This window comes from Folsomia candida, unplaced genomic scaffold (assembly GCF_002217175.1).
Source record: "Folsomia candida strain VU population unplaced genomic scaffold, ASM221717v1 Fcan01_Sc037, whole genome shotgun sequence".
Classification (NCBI taxonomy): Eukaryota; Metazoa; Arthropoda; class Collembola; order Entomobryomorpha; family Isotomidae; genus Folsomia; species Folsomia candida.
The window spans coordinates 856,534-871,845 of NW_019091229.1; the positions used below are offsets into that span (position 1 = coordinate 856,534).

A 15,312-nucleotide genomic window follows, 5' to 3' on the forward strand; every position below is an offset into this window, starting at 1 on the left:
TATCATATGGGGACACTATTATTGTGAGAAGAAGGGCTTATTAACATGAATTTCTGGGGGGACAATGTCCCCGACCCCCTTCTTCCGCCGTGACTGCATCATTCATACTTATGCACAGCGTCTATCTGCGATGTATGTACGCAAATAAATATTTATGTTCGTAACACGTCCTTGAGGCACAATGAATATTTAATTGGAAACTTAATTTATAAAATTCAGTTTTTTATTAACTTACAAAGGTTTAATTAAAAGTAAATCCTTCAAATCTAAAGGTAAGTAGCTGGAAACGTGCTTTCATTTCTAAGAACCAAGTTAGTCGAGTGTCGGATGTGTCCTCCTATGGTGAGACCGACTCGAATTCGATTCCCGAAGCATCCACATTCCCAAGCTGGTGTTTGCAATACATCAGTTTGCTTCAAGGATGCGAAATTAATATAAAGTGTGACGTGCTATTGAGCTTTCCACACTTCCGATCCATTACTGTATTTGAAGCTTTCATAGGTGAGAGTTAATTATGGTTCGAACATACTTTTTGTAGTTAAGTAATTTCACAACTTTCAGTTGATCTCAAACATATGTAGCAGACGAGAGGTTGTATGTATACAAAGTTTCATCGACATCCTGATCATTCTGACATGTCAAAAATCATTAGTGCTTCAAAATCTTTAGTATTTACAGTTTATTTATCGGATATTTTATTAGACACATTTCAATTCAATAATTTATAATTAAGAACACTTCAAATTTTTACACTTTAAACATGAAAAGAAATCCCAACTATTTAATACATATTTAATTAAAGATTATAAATTTTACGGAACAGCATTTGCATAATACAGAGCGTTTGGAACGGTTGAAGTAAGGTTTTAAACTAATCGCTGTCATCATCGCTGTCCGAGCGCCAATCATCCTCAAAATCGAAGTCTACGCTGTCATCGTCCATGTACAATTCCTCATCATCATCCTCGAAATCGTCGCTCCCGCTGCCGTCATCGGATGCTGCTTCGTCTTCATCATCCGACATTTCTTCCACCACCGAAAACTTGTCCACAGACATTTTCTTCAGCGCCATGAAGGCGTGTATACTTTCTGCTGATTCCTTGGTAAACTGGAATAAAAAAAATCCCGTTAAACATTATTCTTCTTAATAAATAAATACATACATAAAAATCTGACTCACACAAAGACTGCTAATTTCGACCCGCTCCATTCCACGAATTGCAATTAGAAATTTTTTAAACAAATTCATTTCGTCCTCTGACAAATCGTAAATCTCGTTATCACAATCCAACGTCGTAAGGGTGAAGGTTTTAAGTTCTGAAATTAAGATACGAGCAGTTGTTAAGGTATGAAAAACATATTTTGAAAATGAAAATTTAGTAAATTGGCATGGTATATATATTTATTATGCAAATTTATGCAAATTTAAGTACAGCTTACGCTTAAATAATTCCTTTGCTTTCAAGAGAGCCTGGATAACATCCTCAATGTCTTCTGGATACTTTGGCAACGCCAATTCCAAATGTTTCAAAGCCTTCCAACCCCGACACGTCTTGAGCACCACGCCCAACTTCATGCGACTCTTCTTCCCAGCGAAATCCGTCGTTTTCAACATATCCAAATTTAACATGTCCAAATTCGGAAACGCGGTCACCAATCGATTCAAAAGTTTGGGATCATGCAACTCCATAACCGTCAAATTCTTCATGTTTGGAAAAATCTTGTTATTCGAGTGGCAAATAGTTTGCAAAATTTCATCAACACATTTTGACTTTTCATATGCTTTCCCAATCATCAGAGTTTTCAAGTTGGGAAGGATAATAGGCAAGAGGTCGTCACACCGAAACACGTCGGTCATCCGGTTCTGAAACGTGCGTAGTTTGGACATTTTCTCGGTTGGCAAGCGATATTGATTTTTTTTGAAGTTATTCGTCTTATCAAACTCTCCGTTAATGTCGACGTAGTCAAAATTTAGTGTAACAAGTTGGTCGCTCACTTGACACAGCATGCGGGACAGATCTGAAAGCTTATCTTCCGCTTTGACGATTTCCCTTGGGTCAGCGTTGTCCAGTGCGATTGTTAAGGAATTGAGGCACTTAGAATTCGACAAATCTTGGCTGACTCCCCACGGAAGAGTGACCTCCTTCAAATTTGGAGAGGCGTTGATAACCACGTCGATAAAGCTGGATAGATGCGCCGTCACCTCAACCTCAACTGTGGTGACCATGAAGGACGTCAAACTGCGTCTTACTGGCACAATTTCTCCTCCTGGAATCAGATCCGTTGAACTCGCTGAATTCTGGGTACTTAAGCAGCTAATTCGCAATTGCTGCAAATTGGGGCAGGAATTTTTCAAAAGTTGATACACCGCTGGTAGATTGGTTTGTACAGCGATGCTGAGTTCCAAAATTTGCACGGTGTCGCCAAACTGGTCACAAATTTGGGTTAGGTTCGGCACGAAAGATTCGGCCTTCCTCCAACCGAAGTAAGAAACCCTTGTCGCAAGTCGGGCGTCTACTGAAGAACACAACTCGGAAAATGACATTTCATTCTGATCATCGTCATGACTCAGGCTTAACGCGAGTCGCGTATTTGGCAAGGAGAGAACCATTTCGTTCCAGAATGAACTCACGAGTCGACAAGTCTTCAACGGGATTTCGGCCTGTTTTAATATTTTCGTCAAAATCTGCAAGTAGGGAGAATAATTAAATTGTATTAAACAATGTACATACTCTAAATTGCGTTTAAATTATTTGGCTTACGAGCGGATTCTTCAGTGCGGTAAGTTCCACGCTTTGCACTCCCTGTTGCGATTCCATTGCTATAGAGTCGAAGCCGATGCTACAAATTTCCTGTTTTAAAATGTTCATTTAAAAGGTAAGTATATTTTTAAAAAACAGGAACAAATCCGATTTGCCAAATCGTAATTCATAATTTAAAAAAGAAAGAAAGAAAATTTTATTTAAAGAGAAATTATTCTAAGAAATATAATCTGCTCACGTAACTTACCTTTAGCTTGAGATAAGATCAATGTTCTGGTTTACGTAGGGAATTCGTTTCAATTTAAACAACCGAAAATAAATTTTGCAAATTTGCACGACACACGAAGTATTTCTTTTATTCTTCTTGTCGAGAGCAGATGTTGACTGAATGACAAGGATTGAATTGAATTTCCCACGAGGGTTGGATTTGTCTCATGCCGTGGTTCTCAATGAGAACTTCTTCTCATCCTCCGAATGAGAGAATATAATTTGCATGTAACTTTTAAAATGTCGTATTCACATCGGAACGGATGGATTAATACTTATGCAAGGGAGGCGGAAGTTGGGGGGACATATGGGGACCTTTGTACTATGAGATAGGAGAAGGTGGGGCTTATTAACGCTTATTAAGGGAAGATAGGATTTTTCTGAATTTTTGGGGGGACAAATCCCCCTGCCCCCCGCTTCCGACGCCAGTGTACTGCAATTTTTGGCTTGGATTTGTCAGAAGACTTGATCAGCACTTGATCATTTTCGTCTTCAGATCCCGAAGACGCCCTTTTCGAAGGAAATAGGCAAACCGGTTGGTAATCCATCCATATACCGTTCGCGTTCTCCATGAAATCATGAAACTGTGACCACCATTTATGCATTATATATATATATATATATATATATATATATATATATTTATGTATACATATTTACGTATGCATGTAGATGTACTTGTGAATTTTTTAAGCAAATTATAAGCAATGGAATAGTACATATGTATACAAGCGATAATTAAATATACTAATCCTAAGTAATTCTATCACTTCAAGAATTGTTGGTTGAATTTAATTTAATTTCTTTAATAATAATTTAAACACGAATGAATACGACAATAGTCAAACGTAAAAATAAATTGTACGATCAATATCTAGTAATTGGGTTGTAATGGAGAAATATTTTGTACCTAAGTTTAGGCTCGTTTCCAATAAAAACTAATATACATATGTACATATTTCTCTGAAGGTGTCAGTTTCTCCGGTCTTCATCCGTTTGAGGAAGTGTAATAATCAGTGATGATTTATCTTAATATTCATGGAACTTACTACATCGGAGTCTTTAATTTGTATTGGAAATGCTAAAAGTCCATTAAAATATGACATTGGATTGGAGACCCCACAAGATCATTTGCCTCTTGTTTGACTAAATTCTAATTTATACACTTATTTAGTAATTTGATTACATACACGGAATTTTAGTGGAAAAACGAAGAAACGATTTACTTTATTTGTTAATATTTCGAATGCAATCTGCAAGTCATTATCAAGACATGCGTAGAAAAAGGTGAAAAATTTGTCGCAAAGATTTTTATAAGAAAATTACTGGTTCATTCTCGGAGATTCAGAATTGTACATACATACCCTTACATAAAACATGTTATGTACATACGTATTTACATAATTTGATGAGTTAATGTTGATTCGAGTAGGATTAACGGAATTTACATATATTAAAGTTTTTTAATTTGGCAGCATGATAAATCACGTCGGATTAGCTGCATAACGACTGAAGGATTTTATTGCGGTGGACAAATAAAGCTCTTGAACGGATTATCCCTGTGAACACCTGAGGATAATTAATTGGTTGAATTTTCCAGTTAAGCCCACTCTGAGGGTTATTGCCAGCCAGAAAATCTAGTTATTTCCAGATCTGGTTTTATTTGTCTGCACTGCATGCTTGTTCAGTGTGCAATTATTGCTGCAATGCAATTTAGGTTACAGAGTTGCATCATCAGTTATGTCTGTCTGTGCGATTTAGTTTGTTGATTCGCAAATCCAGGTAAGTAAGTAATCCTTCCAAGGAGGGAATTAATGTGTTAATTGTTTGCGAAATTGCGAATCAGACAAAACAATCATTTACCAATTGTTCGTTGTTTTCAATTTTTAACTTGTGACATTGACGTCAGATTTGTTTTTCGGTTTTTATTGTTATCAAAAAGGTTGCATAAAAATATGGCATGAATTATGATACATTAAGGTATATAAATACGTAATTTGCAAATAAATATATGTACATATGTAATTACGATTACTTTTTTACAGGTGGGGTATATTGAGATAATGCTAACTCTTATTACTCTCCACAAGGCAAGAATGGGCGAAATATGGGCGAATTATTGATCAAGGCGAATGAAATTATGGCCCCGATGAGAGATCCACCCTGCGTCACGGCGCCACACCAGAGCAGCCCACTTTTTCCGTTAGATTCGAACAGTAACGTCGCCACGGAGAGGCGGACGTAGGTGAAAAGGGCGATTACGATGATCCAAACTGCAATCTAATAAGACAAAAAATCTCAGTTTCCCCACTAAAAAATTAAAAATCTCAATCTACCCCCTCCACTCATAATTTGCATATTTAGTATCCACTCACAATCATAACTTCCCCTGCCATACTCCCCACGAGGGGTGGACTTGGACTTTCCAACGCCAAATAGCAGATCCACCCCGTAAAAAAGACCGACGCCCCGGCCGCGCCCAACGCCAACTTGAAGCTCCACACCGGCACGAACAGCGCCACGACGCAGACCACAGGATTGATCATGTTCGACAAGGCGACGGCCAAGTGGTACGGCACGTTCCCGTACGGCGTTCCCGAAAAGGATTGGATGGAGGGGAAGGCACCAAATTCCCAGAAACAGATGTAGCCCTGGAGCATGAGCAAGTAGAGGAAGCTCGTTTTCGGCTGGCGAAGCAGGACTGAAAGCGGGGTGCAACCGGTGGGTGGGGCTTCTTCTTTTTCCTCCTGCGTTTCGGACAGCGTTGGTAACGGGATGGATTTTTCATGAGTACTTTTGCACGTCTCAACTGACCCCCGCGACCCACGGGACATGATTTCGATCATGGAGAGGCGTTTAGATTCATGCGAGGGGTGATCGTAGGGTTGAGGCATTTTGAGATTCTCTGGGGGTGCTTCGATATCGAACTCTTCTTCGAGCACGGATTTTGAGACTTTTCGTGCGTTTTTTGTGACTTCCTTTTTGTTCATGAGGACAAAGGCTACCAGACTGCCTAACACGAGGGTGAAGAGGATGTAGAAAAAGACGTCGACGGAAAAACGGGGATGGGTTTGAGCGGGTTCAAGGCCGGGTTGTCCGTCGGTTCGGTTTTGACAGGCGGAGTCTCCTCCGACGCCTTGGATGAGTGCGACGGCCGAAGGGACGAGACCGCTGAGCCCTTCGCCGAGGAAGTACGAAGTGAGATATATTTCTTGAAATTTTGACATGAAAGGGAGGTAGAGGACGCGGCTGGAACAGTCGACCAGGGCGAGACAGGTGACGAGAACTAGATATTTGGAGAAAATGAGACGGGGGTCAGGTGAGATTTTTGTGTATCATTATTATTCTTGGCTAATTGCTAAATTATTTTACGAGTTGTATTACGTATGTTCTTATGTCAAAATCTCATCTCAATTCATTCACTAAATGTACAATTGGTGAAATAAACTTGGAAGAACATGAGTAGCTATTGGAAAAAAATCACAAAAAGTTTTGCGAAATCTATGCAAATTTTGTAAACCTTCGAAAGTTATGAAGATGCATGTGCTTAATTTGGCATAATGATGAAAGCTATCATGCGTTCGCCCAATAATCCCCAATTTGGCATATTCTTTCTAATTAGTAGTTAGAGACAATAAAGCTTAAATGTTGCCCATCAGAATCAGTGTCATGTCTTAATTTTCACTACAAATAAGTCTCTAAACATGCATAGAAGTGTAGCGAAAAAATTGCTTACTTAACAAGGCCGTCGATCGTTCCACCCCTCCCACGGGGGTCGTCTCCTCCCACAAATTGGCCAACAAAACCGTGGTGACGAGACCAATCAGCATCACGACGTAGATTGCCCTCTTCTCCGTCACAATGTTGGGGGCCATCGAGTTGAGAAAAATGTACGAGAGTGGCCCCACATTCGCCAGCTGGACCATGACGGAGAGATACGACCCGATATTCCACCCCTCCGGAAGGGCCAACGCGAGCAGGGGCAACTGGACGAATAATCCTGCAAAACAAGTCGCACAATTAGCACATATTTATTCGCATTTTTTGTGCAACTTGCTCACCATTAATCGTAAGCCATGTCCCTATTCCGAAAAATGTGGCTAAAATGTCGATATGATAGACGCGTTTGGGTTTCGTAGTGGGGGAGGGCGGATCGGGAGCGTTTATGCGATGTGCCATTATGGGGGATGGTTGCGAATTTTTTTGCAAATAGAGAGATTTTTGCAATGGTTGCGATCCTCTGAGCAGGAGAAAGTGAAATGGTGAAAAATCACGGGAGTCAAGAAGGGTATAGATGGTGGTCAATTGCATAATTTTTGTACTTTGACGTTGCGTCGGGTGGCATTGTGACGCACGGGACGGCACGTATTATATCTTGGGCATTGTGCAAAATAGGGGATTTATCCAGTCCAGTGATCAATTATTTGTGCAGGTTTAGGATTAACGGATTATGGTCCGCGGTGAACAAACAGTTCCAGTTTTTACTGGTGAAGTTATCCAGAATTTACTGGCTGACCAGGGATTGACTGCGTGATGGAATTGTTCAACTATGCAATGCACTGCTGAAAGGTTTATCGAGTCCGATAATGATGCGAATTTCGAGTGCAGAGCCGGGTCGAGGAAGCTTTTGGATGGAAAGGGCATTACAGATCGGTCGGGGTTATTCCCACATAAATTTGAATTTCATGACTTTTTAAAATTCTGGGGTTTTTTGTTTCGAGTTTGAAATGCTTTAGAATATATTTAAATCAGGCAAGAGAACAAGTTACGGCGCTTAAAATATGATTTTTGGATATTTTTTGAAAACTTTATTTCGTAGGAAAGTCTACTCAGAAATCTAAAATACGAATATGGATTTATTTGGAAACATAAATCTAAATGCCATATCAAAATATAGTATAAGTTGTGTAAAATAATTTTACAAACTATTACAAAATAAAAAGACGTCCCTGATCTGAGCAAGTTTACAAAAATTTGTAACCTAATTTTCCCTAGAAATTTTTTTAAAATTCTGTAAAGGTTTGTAAGTTTACAGAATTTATTTTACAATGTTCCCAGTGACTACGTGAATTTCCTGAAGATAACACGGAAATACAAATATTTTTATTATCTCATCCACAAAGAAACGCTTCGGCCCTGTCTTTGTGATTGCCTCCGTATTATGTTAACCGCACAACAGTGGAAAGTTATTAATCCAGAAGTAAATAGATAAGGCCAAAAGTGGACATAACTGGACTGCCGACTGGAAGTTACTGCTTGGTCGGTGAGCTCAACGGTGGGATTGCAGGTGTGGTCCGCAATTCAGTCTCACTGCATCTCAAGTGATTTGTTTGCGTGGATGATTAATCCGCCAATAAAATATATTTACATAATTTTATATTAAGTATGTAACAGTTGGATTTATGCTGATCTTACCCATCCATTGGGATTATCGCTAATTTGATCGTTCTGCATTAATAAAAAAGTTATGTACCGCAATTTACACCTGGATTAAATAAATACATACACAGATTCGATAGGGCTTATTTTGTAAGCAATAAGTACAGTTTTGTAACAGTTTAGGGTTTTGTATAGCTACCAAAGTGTGCTAATCCGCTCGGAAATTTATAATTTGTAACGGTTAGTTTGAATTAATTTGACATTAAGTGCGTAGCAGTCAACAGACTACCGGACTAACCGGACCACCACAATAGGTACACAAACTGCGATATTATTTATCCCTGTAAATTTTTTGACACTAATGATTCCCGAAAACGCGGACGGTGGTGTGGCGCATATTTTCTCGCATCGTAAAAGTAAATGAACTAGATGATCATGAAGAAATATTGCTCAAAAACTGGTCAAGTTTATCGTGTTTTACATGCTGCACGTTCCTCTGTTCCCATTCTTTTAGTCAGACGGGAGAGAGATTTGCATATTACGGATTTGCAAAGTTTTGCAGGTATCACGAATATGAAACTGAAACTGAATATGAAACTTAAAATTTATGATCCTGTGTGACACATAAAAAGCAAGAATGAGGCAATTTTTTCTAATGGTAAGTCTCAAAATGAGACTCTCAATACCGAGAAGTTTGATTGCTTTTAAAGTACATAAATACATAAGCTTAATACTCTTGGTGTAGAGATTTTTTTAAATCTGGGATATGTACATGCAATGTCGGTACTTAGAAATCTAGTATTGAAATTATACCAATTCATATACTTACAGCGTATGATTCTAACAAAGTGGTATTTATAAGTAATATCGTGTAGTAAATAATCGCTCACTATTAAAGCTGTGCCACATCGGTAGCAAATTTTTACGGACCGGGGTAATTTTAGTACCAAGCGGTAGCACTTTAATACCGAGAAGTTAATACCTGCCTGACTATACCAGATTTCTAATAGTGTGTATGCAGATAAATATGTACCGTGTGAAAATGCGAAAATTCAGGCATGCTTAAATTTTGTATGCATACAAAATCAAACAACTTGTTCAATTCTCCAAATAACACAGATTACATATGTGGATAAATTACGAATTCATTCCCTGTTAATAAGTGTTCACCCAATGTACATGCATATGTATAACAACTCGATAATTTACAGTAACAAATATAGATATATTAATATAGATATGAAATTTTATTGTATCCAACATAAAATTTAAATGATAATTCTCACTCCTCATCTATTCCGTAACTTTGTATGCACGTATGCATATGTAACTTCCTACTTCTTCTCTACCAAGGCCACTACGATAAAGTATAATACAAATTTGTATCAAATTTTAATATGTATCACAATCTTCTATTTATGTACAATTGTACGTACATACGCACAAAGAGCAGTCAGACGAAAAATATTTCCTGGCTAAAATTCCATCAGAAATCCAATATATAAAGCCAACTGTGCAACAGATTTTTAACAAGAACCAAAATTCCAACACTAATTTCTGCTTTGAAGTAACATTTAAACTTTAGCAGAATGTTTCCCAAAAATTGTGCACTTTTGGCACTAATTTATCTAATCCTCGTGATAAATCTGATCCACGTGTCGAATGGGAGTCCAAACCCGATCGTGTGGACGGATACGAATAATTTTGAGCCTGCGATTATACCAAGTACTAAAAATAATCATTATATATCATGCAATGGAGGTCTCTCAGCGCATGGTCAAAGATTTGGAACAAATTAGCGTCAATCGGTCGCAAATTTAATTGGTATCAAGTTTAAAAATGATACGCTCTGCCAATGCGCAAGTTTGGGAGAGAGATTTGAGATTTGCATCTAAAGAGAAGAAAACGTGCCCTAAAGCTGGCAAATTTTAGTTTCCAAATTTTCTGCGCGTTTTCTCCTCGTCGAATGCAAATATCTCTCCCAAACCTGCGCAATGGGGGAAAACGTATTTTGCAAATTTCATATTAATTCCCTTTGTGATCAATTGGCACTAATTTAGCCAAAATCGGAGAGCATATGGTGGGAGACCTCCAGTATTACTATTAGTAAGGGATCTTGCAAAAGGGATGTGATCAAGTCAAAGCAAGAGGGCATATTTGTGGATCACTGGTGAATAAAACTCGTAAAAGTTGATCACATGCTTTATGTTTGATCTTTGGTCTCTAAAATAGTATTAACATTTTGTATAAGGCTAACAAGATTAATTTTTATTTTGAACAGGAGTCTCAGGATTCAACTTATCCAATGTTGACATAAATTTTGCCTCGTGGGCACAACTCTTAAGCCTTGGACGATAAGTTGCAAAGTTAGATATAAAATATTCACTAAATAGATAAATAAGCTTGTTCAAATAAACTCTTGTAAAAACGGAATATAAAAAAGTGGCGAAACCAAATATGTTTTTTTTTGTAATCCACCATTGAATAGAGTCTAAAATACATATGTAATGAATACAACCGAAAGAAACATTACTGATTCGGAATAAAAATTCAGTTTTTAGTTTTATTATCGTATACTTAAATTTTTTAACAGTATTTCATTAAATCTCTGGAAATACAATAACAAAAAAACATCACTTATCCAGAATGGAATATTAAATTCAAAATTAAGTATGGCAACTATAAAAAACTATCCCTGTTCTTCCCTCACTTTTCCATGATTTGACTTTTTAGCGTGATCCTTTGCATCACTTCTATTAAGAAATGTCTCATTGCATCCGCCACATTTGTACATCGAGAGGAGAGGATTCTCCAAAATTTGGGTCATTGCAATTTCCACGTTGTCCAGGAGCCAAACCCCCGTTCGTACAGGGACCAACAGTTCCCCCCATTTCAGATCTGTGGCGGAATTACGACAAATCTTCTCATGCAGAGTAAACGTCGGGGCGGAACCAAATACCATTTTCCGGCAGAATTTGCAATAATTCGAAATTATTTCGCGTCCTCGGATCGACTCCTGTTCCGCTTCAAGCCTGGATTTCGCATCTTCGTCAAATTTTTGCACAGACTCCTCACCAACTCCGCCGCCGCAGGTTGTTTTATGCCTCTCAGCAACCGAAATGTTTCGAAATCCTCGCCCGCAGTGGGGACAGGAGAAGAGGTCAGGTTTCTCGTGCACCTTTAGCACGTGGTTGTCCCGCGTTTTGCGCAAGGTGAAGACACTTTGGCATACTTTACAGGTGAAGTTTCGATGGGTCGGATGGTCGAGGAGGTGTTGGTCCAAGGTGGTCTGGCACGCGAAGGTGAATCCGCAACGGAGACATTTAAATGGCACATTATCTAAATACAAAAATAAAAGATTATTAGAAGTAGAAGTAGATTCTTAGAAGATTATTATAAGTTAATTTACAACTGGTAAAATCTGTAGTTTTGTATAGTGATTTTACAAAGTTTTAAAAAATAAAAAGACGCCAAAGATTTGAATACGTGTATGAAAATGTATAAGCTAATTTTTGTTAGAATTAGTTTGAAATTTACAAAGTTACCAGGGACTGCGTGAACTGAGTTACTATTTTGAGAAAAATATTTGCAAAATGTAAAATTGATTAAAACCCTAAAACCCAGACAAGCTTTGTCCAGTTATTCTAATTATGGGGACCTTGCATATCATATTAATTAAATTTGTTTGTACACAGTAAAAGTACCGTACACAATTTTGTAACTTTCAAAATCTTATTTTTCATCCGAAATTTTTATAAATTTGCCATCTTCCCCAGAAATACTGCTTACCCGTATGATTGAGACGAATGTGTTGCTTTAAATTCCCCTTATTTGCACATCGATATTTACAACGGCCACACTGGAACTGGATTTTGTGCTGTTTCCTCTTCACCAATCCCCGCAAGGCGTCCTCATCCATGACAATTTTCTTCATCTCGACGCCCAAATAGGAAGACCTGGGCACATCTGCGTCCGCCACGACAACCGCTGCATCCTCTTCTCCAGTTTTTGACGAACCGTCGCATTTTCTGACGTGATAATCGTAATTTGATTGTCCTCGAAATCTAACGAAACATATGGCACACTGGTACCGCGCCCCGTTGAGGTGCACCTCAACTTTGTGGTTGGTCAGGGTGGCGTCCGATTTGAAGGAGAGGTCACACTCGTCACACTTTTTATCAAATGTGGGGTCAAGACCTGTGACGACACATGTGACGACCTTTTGGGGTTGTGGCAGATCCATTGTGGCAGGGTCACATTTATTGGATTGCAAGATGTGCAAGGTCAAAAGATCCTGCGACGAAAAGAGGCTGCCACATGATGAGCAATGGAAGGGGAGGCGATCCGTGAGAAGATCTAAATTAAAATTATAATGGAATTTTAAGTTAATTAATAATTTCTTTAAAGATGAGATACATTTGGCATTAATTAACATACGTGCATGTTGCTTCACGTGGCATGTCATAGCACGCCACGTGGTAGATTTAGAATTGCACAGGCCACATTTGAAAATCGATCCGTCAGATTTTATTTCCACGCCGCCATGTAACACTTTTACCATTCGTTTTTCAGCCTCGCTATCAGTCTCCTCAGGTTCGGGAGGTGCAATAACCTACACAATTGTGAAAAATGTATGAAAATTTTGAACGAGGCACTTTATGCAGGTATTGGTAACTTTGTAAAATGTGTAAGTTTTGTAAAATATGTAACTTGAGAAATTTTTACAAAATAAAACGACGCCCTTGATCTGAGCAAGTTTTCAAAAATCTGTAGGCCAGGTTTCTTTAGAAATATTTCCAACATTTTGCAAAACTTTGCAAGTTTACGAAAATTACAATAGATTTTACAATGCTACCAAGCCCTGCGTGAATTGCTTCATTCTCTTTTATGTATCAAAATTTAAGAAATGAATGAAAGTTGAGTTATGAAAACGGGTATAATTAAAAATTCTTGTCATTTTTTCGAATGTTTTTCTCTTACTTTTCTGACCCGTGGACTTTTTCGAACTCTTTGACGAGGCTTTTTCACCCGTAGAGGATCGGATTTTCTTCGTCGCCTCCGTTTTCGAGGGAGAGGAAGGTCACCGTCATCGCTACTACTTTCCCCAGAAGCATGCGGCGATTCTTCTTGATTTGGCGAAATTCCTAAATCCTCCCACTCTAAGGAATCACTTATTTGCTCAACGACTTCATATTCGGGGTCACTTTCATCTTCTTCGCCATCGAGTTCAATTTTGAATGGTCCATCGTCCAGATCGAGGTCACTTTGTGCATCGTCATAAATTGGGGACGAGCCTGCGGATGGGAAAAGTTGTAAATTAATCATGTTCGACTCTCCACTTTTAATTAATTTTAGTGTTTAATTAATTAAACAAATGTTGAGGGCAATACAAAATTAAGTACATACAAGAACTTCTATCTGATTCTTGTGGTCGTCTACTTTCTAAATCTGTGTGTACTCGGATCACAGCGACGGAAGGGTTAAATTCTGCCAAAAAACGGTAAAATTTTACAATTTGACCAATTAAAATGTTTATCATAATTGATTAACTCACGTGAGACACTCTTCCTCCTCAACTTTTGCAAAACATCGTCCTCCTCAATCACCTCGTCCCGATCCAGATTTTCCAACGTTATCGTATACATTCGAAACAAATCTTGCCCCAATTTTTGCAAATGTCCGCAAATTGTTTGCAACAAAGTGCCACATTTTTCACAAGAATGAAAATCTTCTCGGCGAAAATTACTCGCGTACTTTTTGTCCATGTTGATTGTGTTGAGATAAGTTAGAAATAATGGGACAAAATCTGACCCACAGGAACAGTCACACCCTGTGGATTGACAAGAAGTTCGGCAAAAAAAGCAAATCCCTGAGGTTGCCATGGTTACGAAGGTGCAATAGTTTTTAAATGTCTTTAATTAAGTAAAGTTAGTTAATTAACAGTCAACTTTAGCCCGTGAATTCGTTATAATACTGCAATAAGAATGGATTATAGATACACATTCTTAGATTTATTTTAAACATTTGCCTAACTTCAAACTTTTAATTTGTCTACAATTTTCAATTTCTGTTTTATTTTTTTTTCGCGTAAAGATTTGTGAATCACAAATTGTGACTTGATCGCGCCCTCGATTCAGCTGCTCGTTTCTCCCTTTGCCTTTGTTCATGAAACAAAATTTCTATGCATATCGCTCCTTTTCATAAAGAGGAATCTCGAATTTCATAAGAACAAAGCGTTATAAACGTCACGTAATTTTTCTTTAGATAAGGTGTACCTAAGTCCTTATCTAAGGCAGATCTTCTGCAAGAAGACCTCTGCTTTTACGCTTATAAACTTTCACAAACTTTTGCTGGCATTTAGATATGTATCAGTGTTTCTTTTTGTGCGCACGAAATTATTTTCATGCATGCATGATGCACAAAAATGAACAAAAATGCACAAAAATGCATAAAAATGCATAAAAATGCATAATATCTAATACATGAAATGCAACTTATGCAGTTAATTTTATATTTTCAAGAATTTTTATATTTTCCTTCCCTGTCAAATTGGAATTTGGTACACATATCGAATATGTAACACGGAATTATTATTCGGCAAGAAAATTTCAAACAAATGACAAATATTTGTTTTGTTATAAAATACAAGCCTGTATTCAGCTGTTCATAAAAATCGTCGTGTTCATTCATTTTCAAAACCTTCGTTCATTTTTCGTATTGAAAAATGAAAGATATTTTAACACTAAATTACCTATTAAAATGATAAGGAAAATAATACAGAATTGCACAAGGACTTCTTAATTAATCGAATATTTAGAGAAATTACATTATTCTAATATAATTTGCATGCAAAGGAGGACGCACTCCTTTTACGAGAAAATCCCCCCCGTGATATTTGCCCCAA

The 15,312-nt window shown here is 37.8% G+C and overlaps 3 protein-coding genes and 1 long non-coding RNA gene across 4 annotated transcripts; 1 reads left to right on the plus strand and 3 right to left on the minus strand.

The window, feature by feature from the left end:
- Positions 1-662: 662 nt before the first annotated feature.
- Positions 663-3,164, minus strand: LOC110861075. Its single transcript, XM_022110188.2, has 5 exons — positions 3,010-3,164; positions 2,763-2,852; positions 1,441-2,686; positions 1,181-1,317; positions 663-1,108 (listed from the first exon to the last, which is right to left on the minus strand). Exons 2-5 carry the CDS (start codon positions 2,817-2,819, stop codon positions 872-874), a joined length of 1,677 nt encoding a protein of 558 aa, XP_021965880.1. The 5' UTR covers positions 2,820-2,852; positions 3,010-3,164; the 3' UTR covers positions 663-871.
- Positions 3,165-4,914: 1,750 nt separating this feature from the next.
- LOC110861017 (solute carrier family 52, riboflavin transporter, member 3-B) lies at positions 4,915-7,261 on the minus strand. The gene is made up of 4 exons (XM_022110129.2): positions 7,091-7,261; positions 6,766-7,029; positions 5,405-6,315; positions 4,915-5,309 (listed from the first exon to the last, which is right to left on the minus strand). Exons 1-4 carry the CDS (start codon positions 7,206-7,208, stop codon positions 5,106-5,108), a joined length of 1,497 nt encoding a protein of 498 aa, XP_021965821.1. The 5' UTR covers positions 7,209-7,261; the 3' UTR covers positions 4,915-5,105.
- Positions 7,262-9,720: 2,459 nt separating this feature from the next.
- Positions 9,721-10,957, plus strand: LOC110861045. The gene is made up of 2 exons (XR_002549020.2): positions 9,721-10,133; positions 10,690-10,957. It is a non-coding gene; the product is annotated as an uncharacterized LOC110861045 (long non-coding RNA).
- Positions 10,945-14,526, minus strand: LOC110861044 (zinc finger protein 91). The gene is made up of 6 exons (XM_022110157.2): positions 13,963-14,526; positions 13,815-13,895; positions 13,389-13,702; positions 12,846-13,020; positions 12,198-12,764; positions 10,945-11,747 (listed from the first exon to the last, which is right to left on the minus strand). Exons 1-6 carry the CDS (start codon positions 14,288-14,290, stop codon positions 11,098-11,100), a joined length of 2,115 nt encoding a protein of 704 aa, XP_021965849.1. The 5' UTR covers positions 14,291-14,526; the 3' UTR covers positions 10,945-11,097.
- Positions 14,527-15,312: the final 786 nt, after the last annotated feature.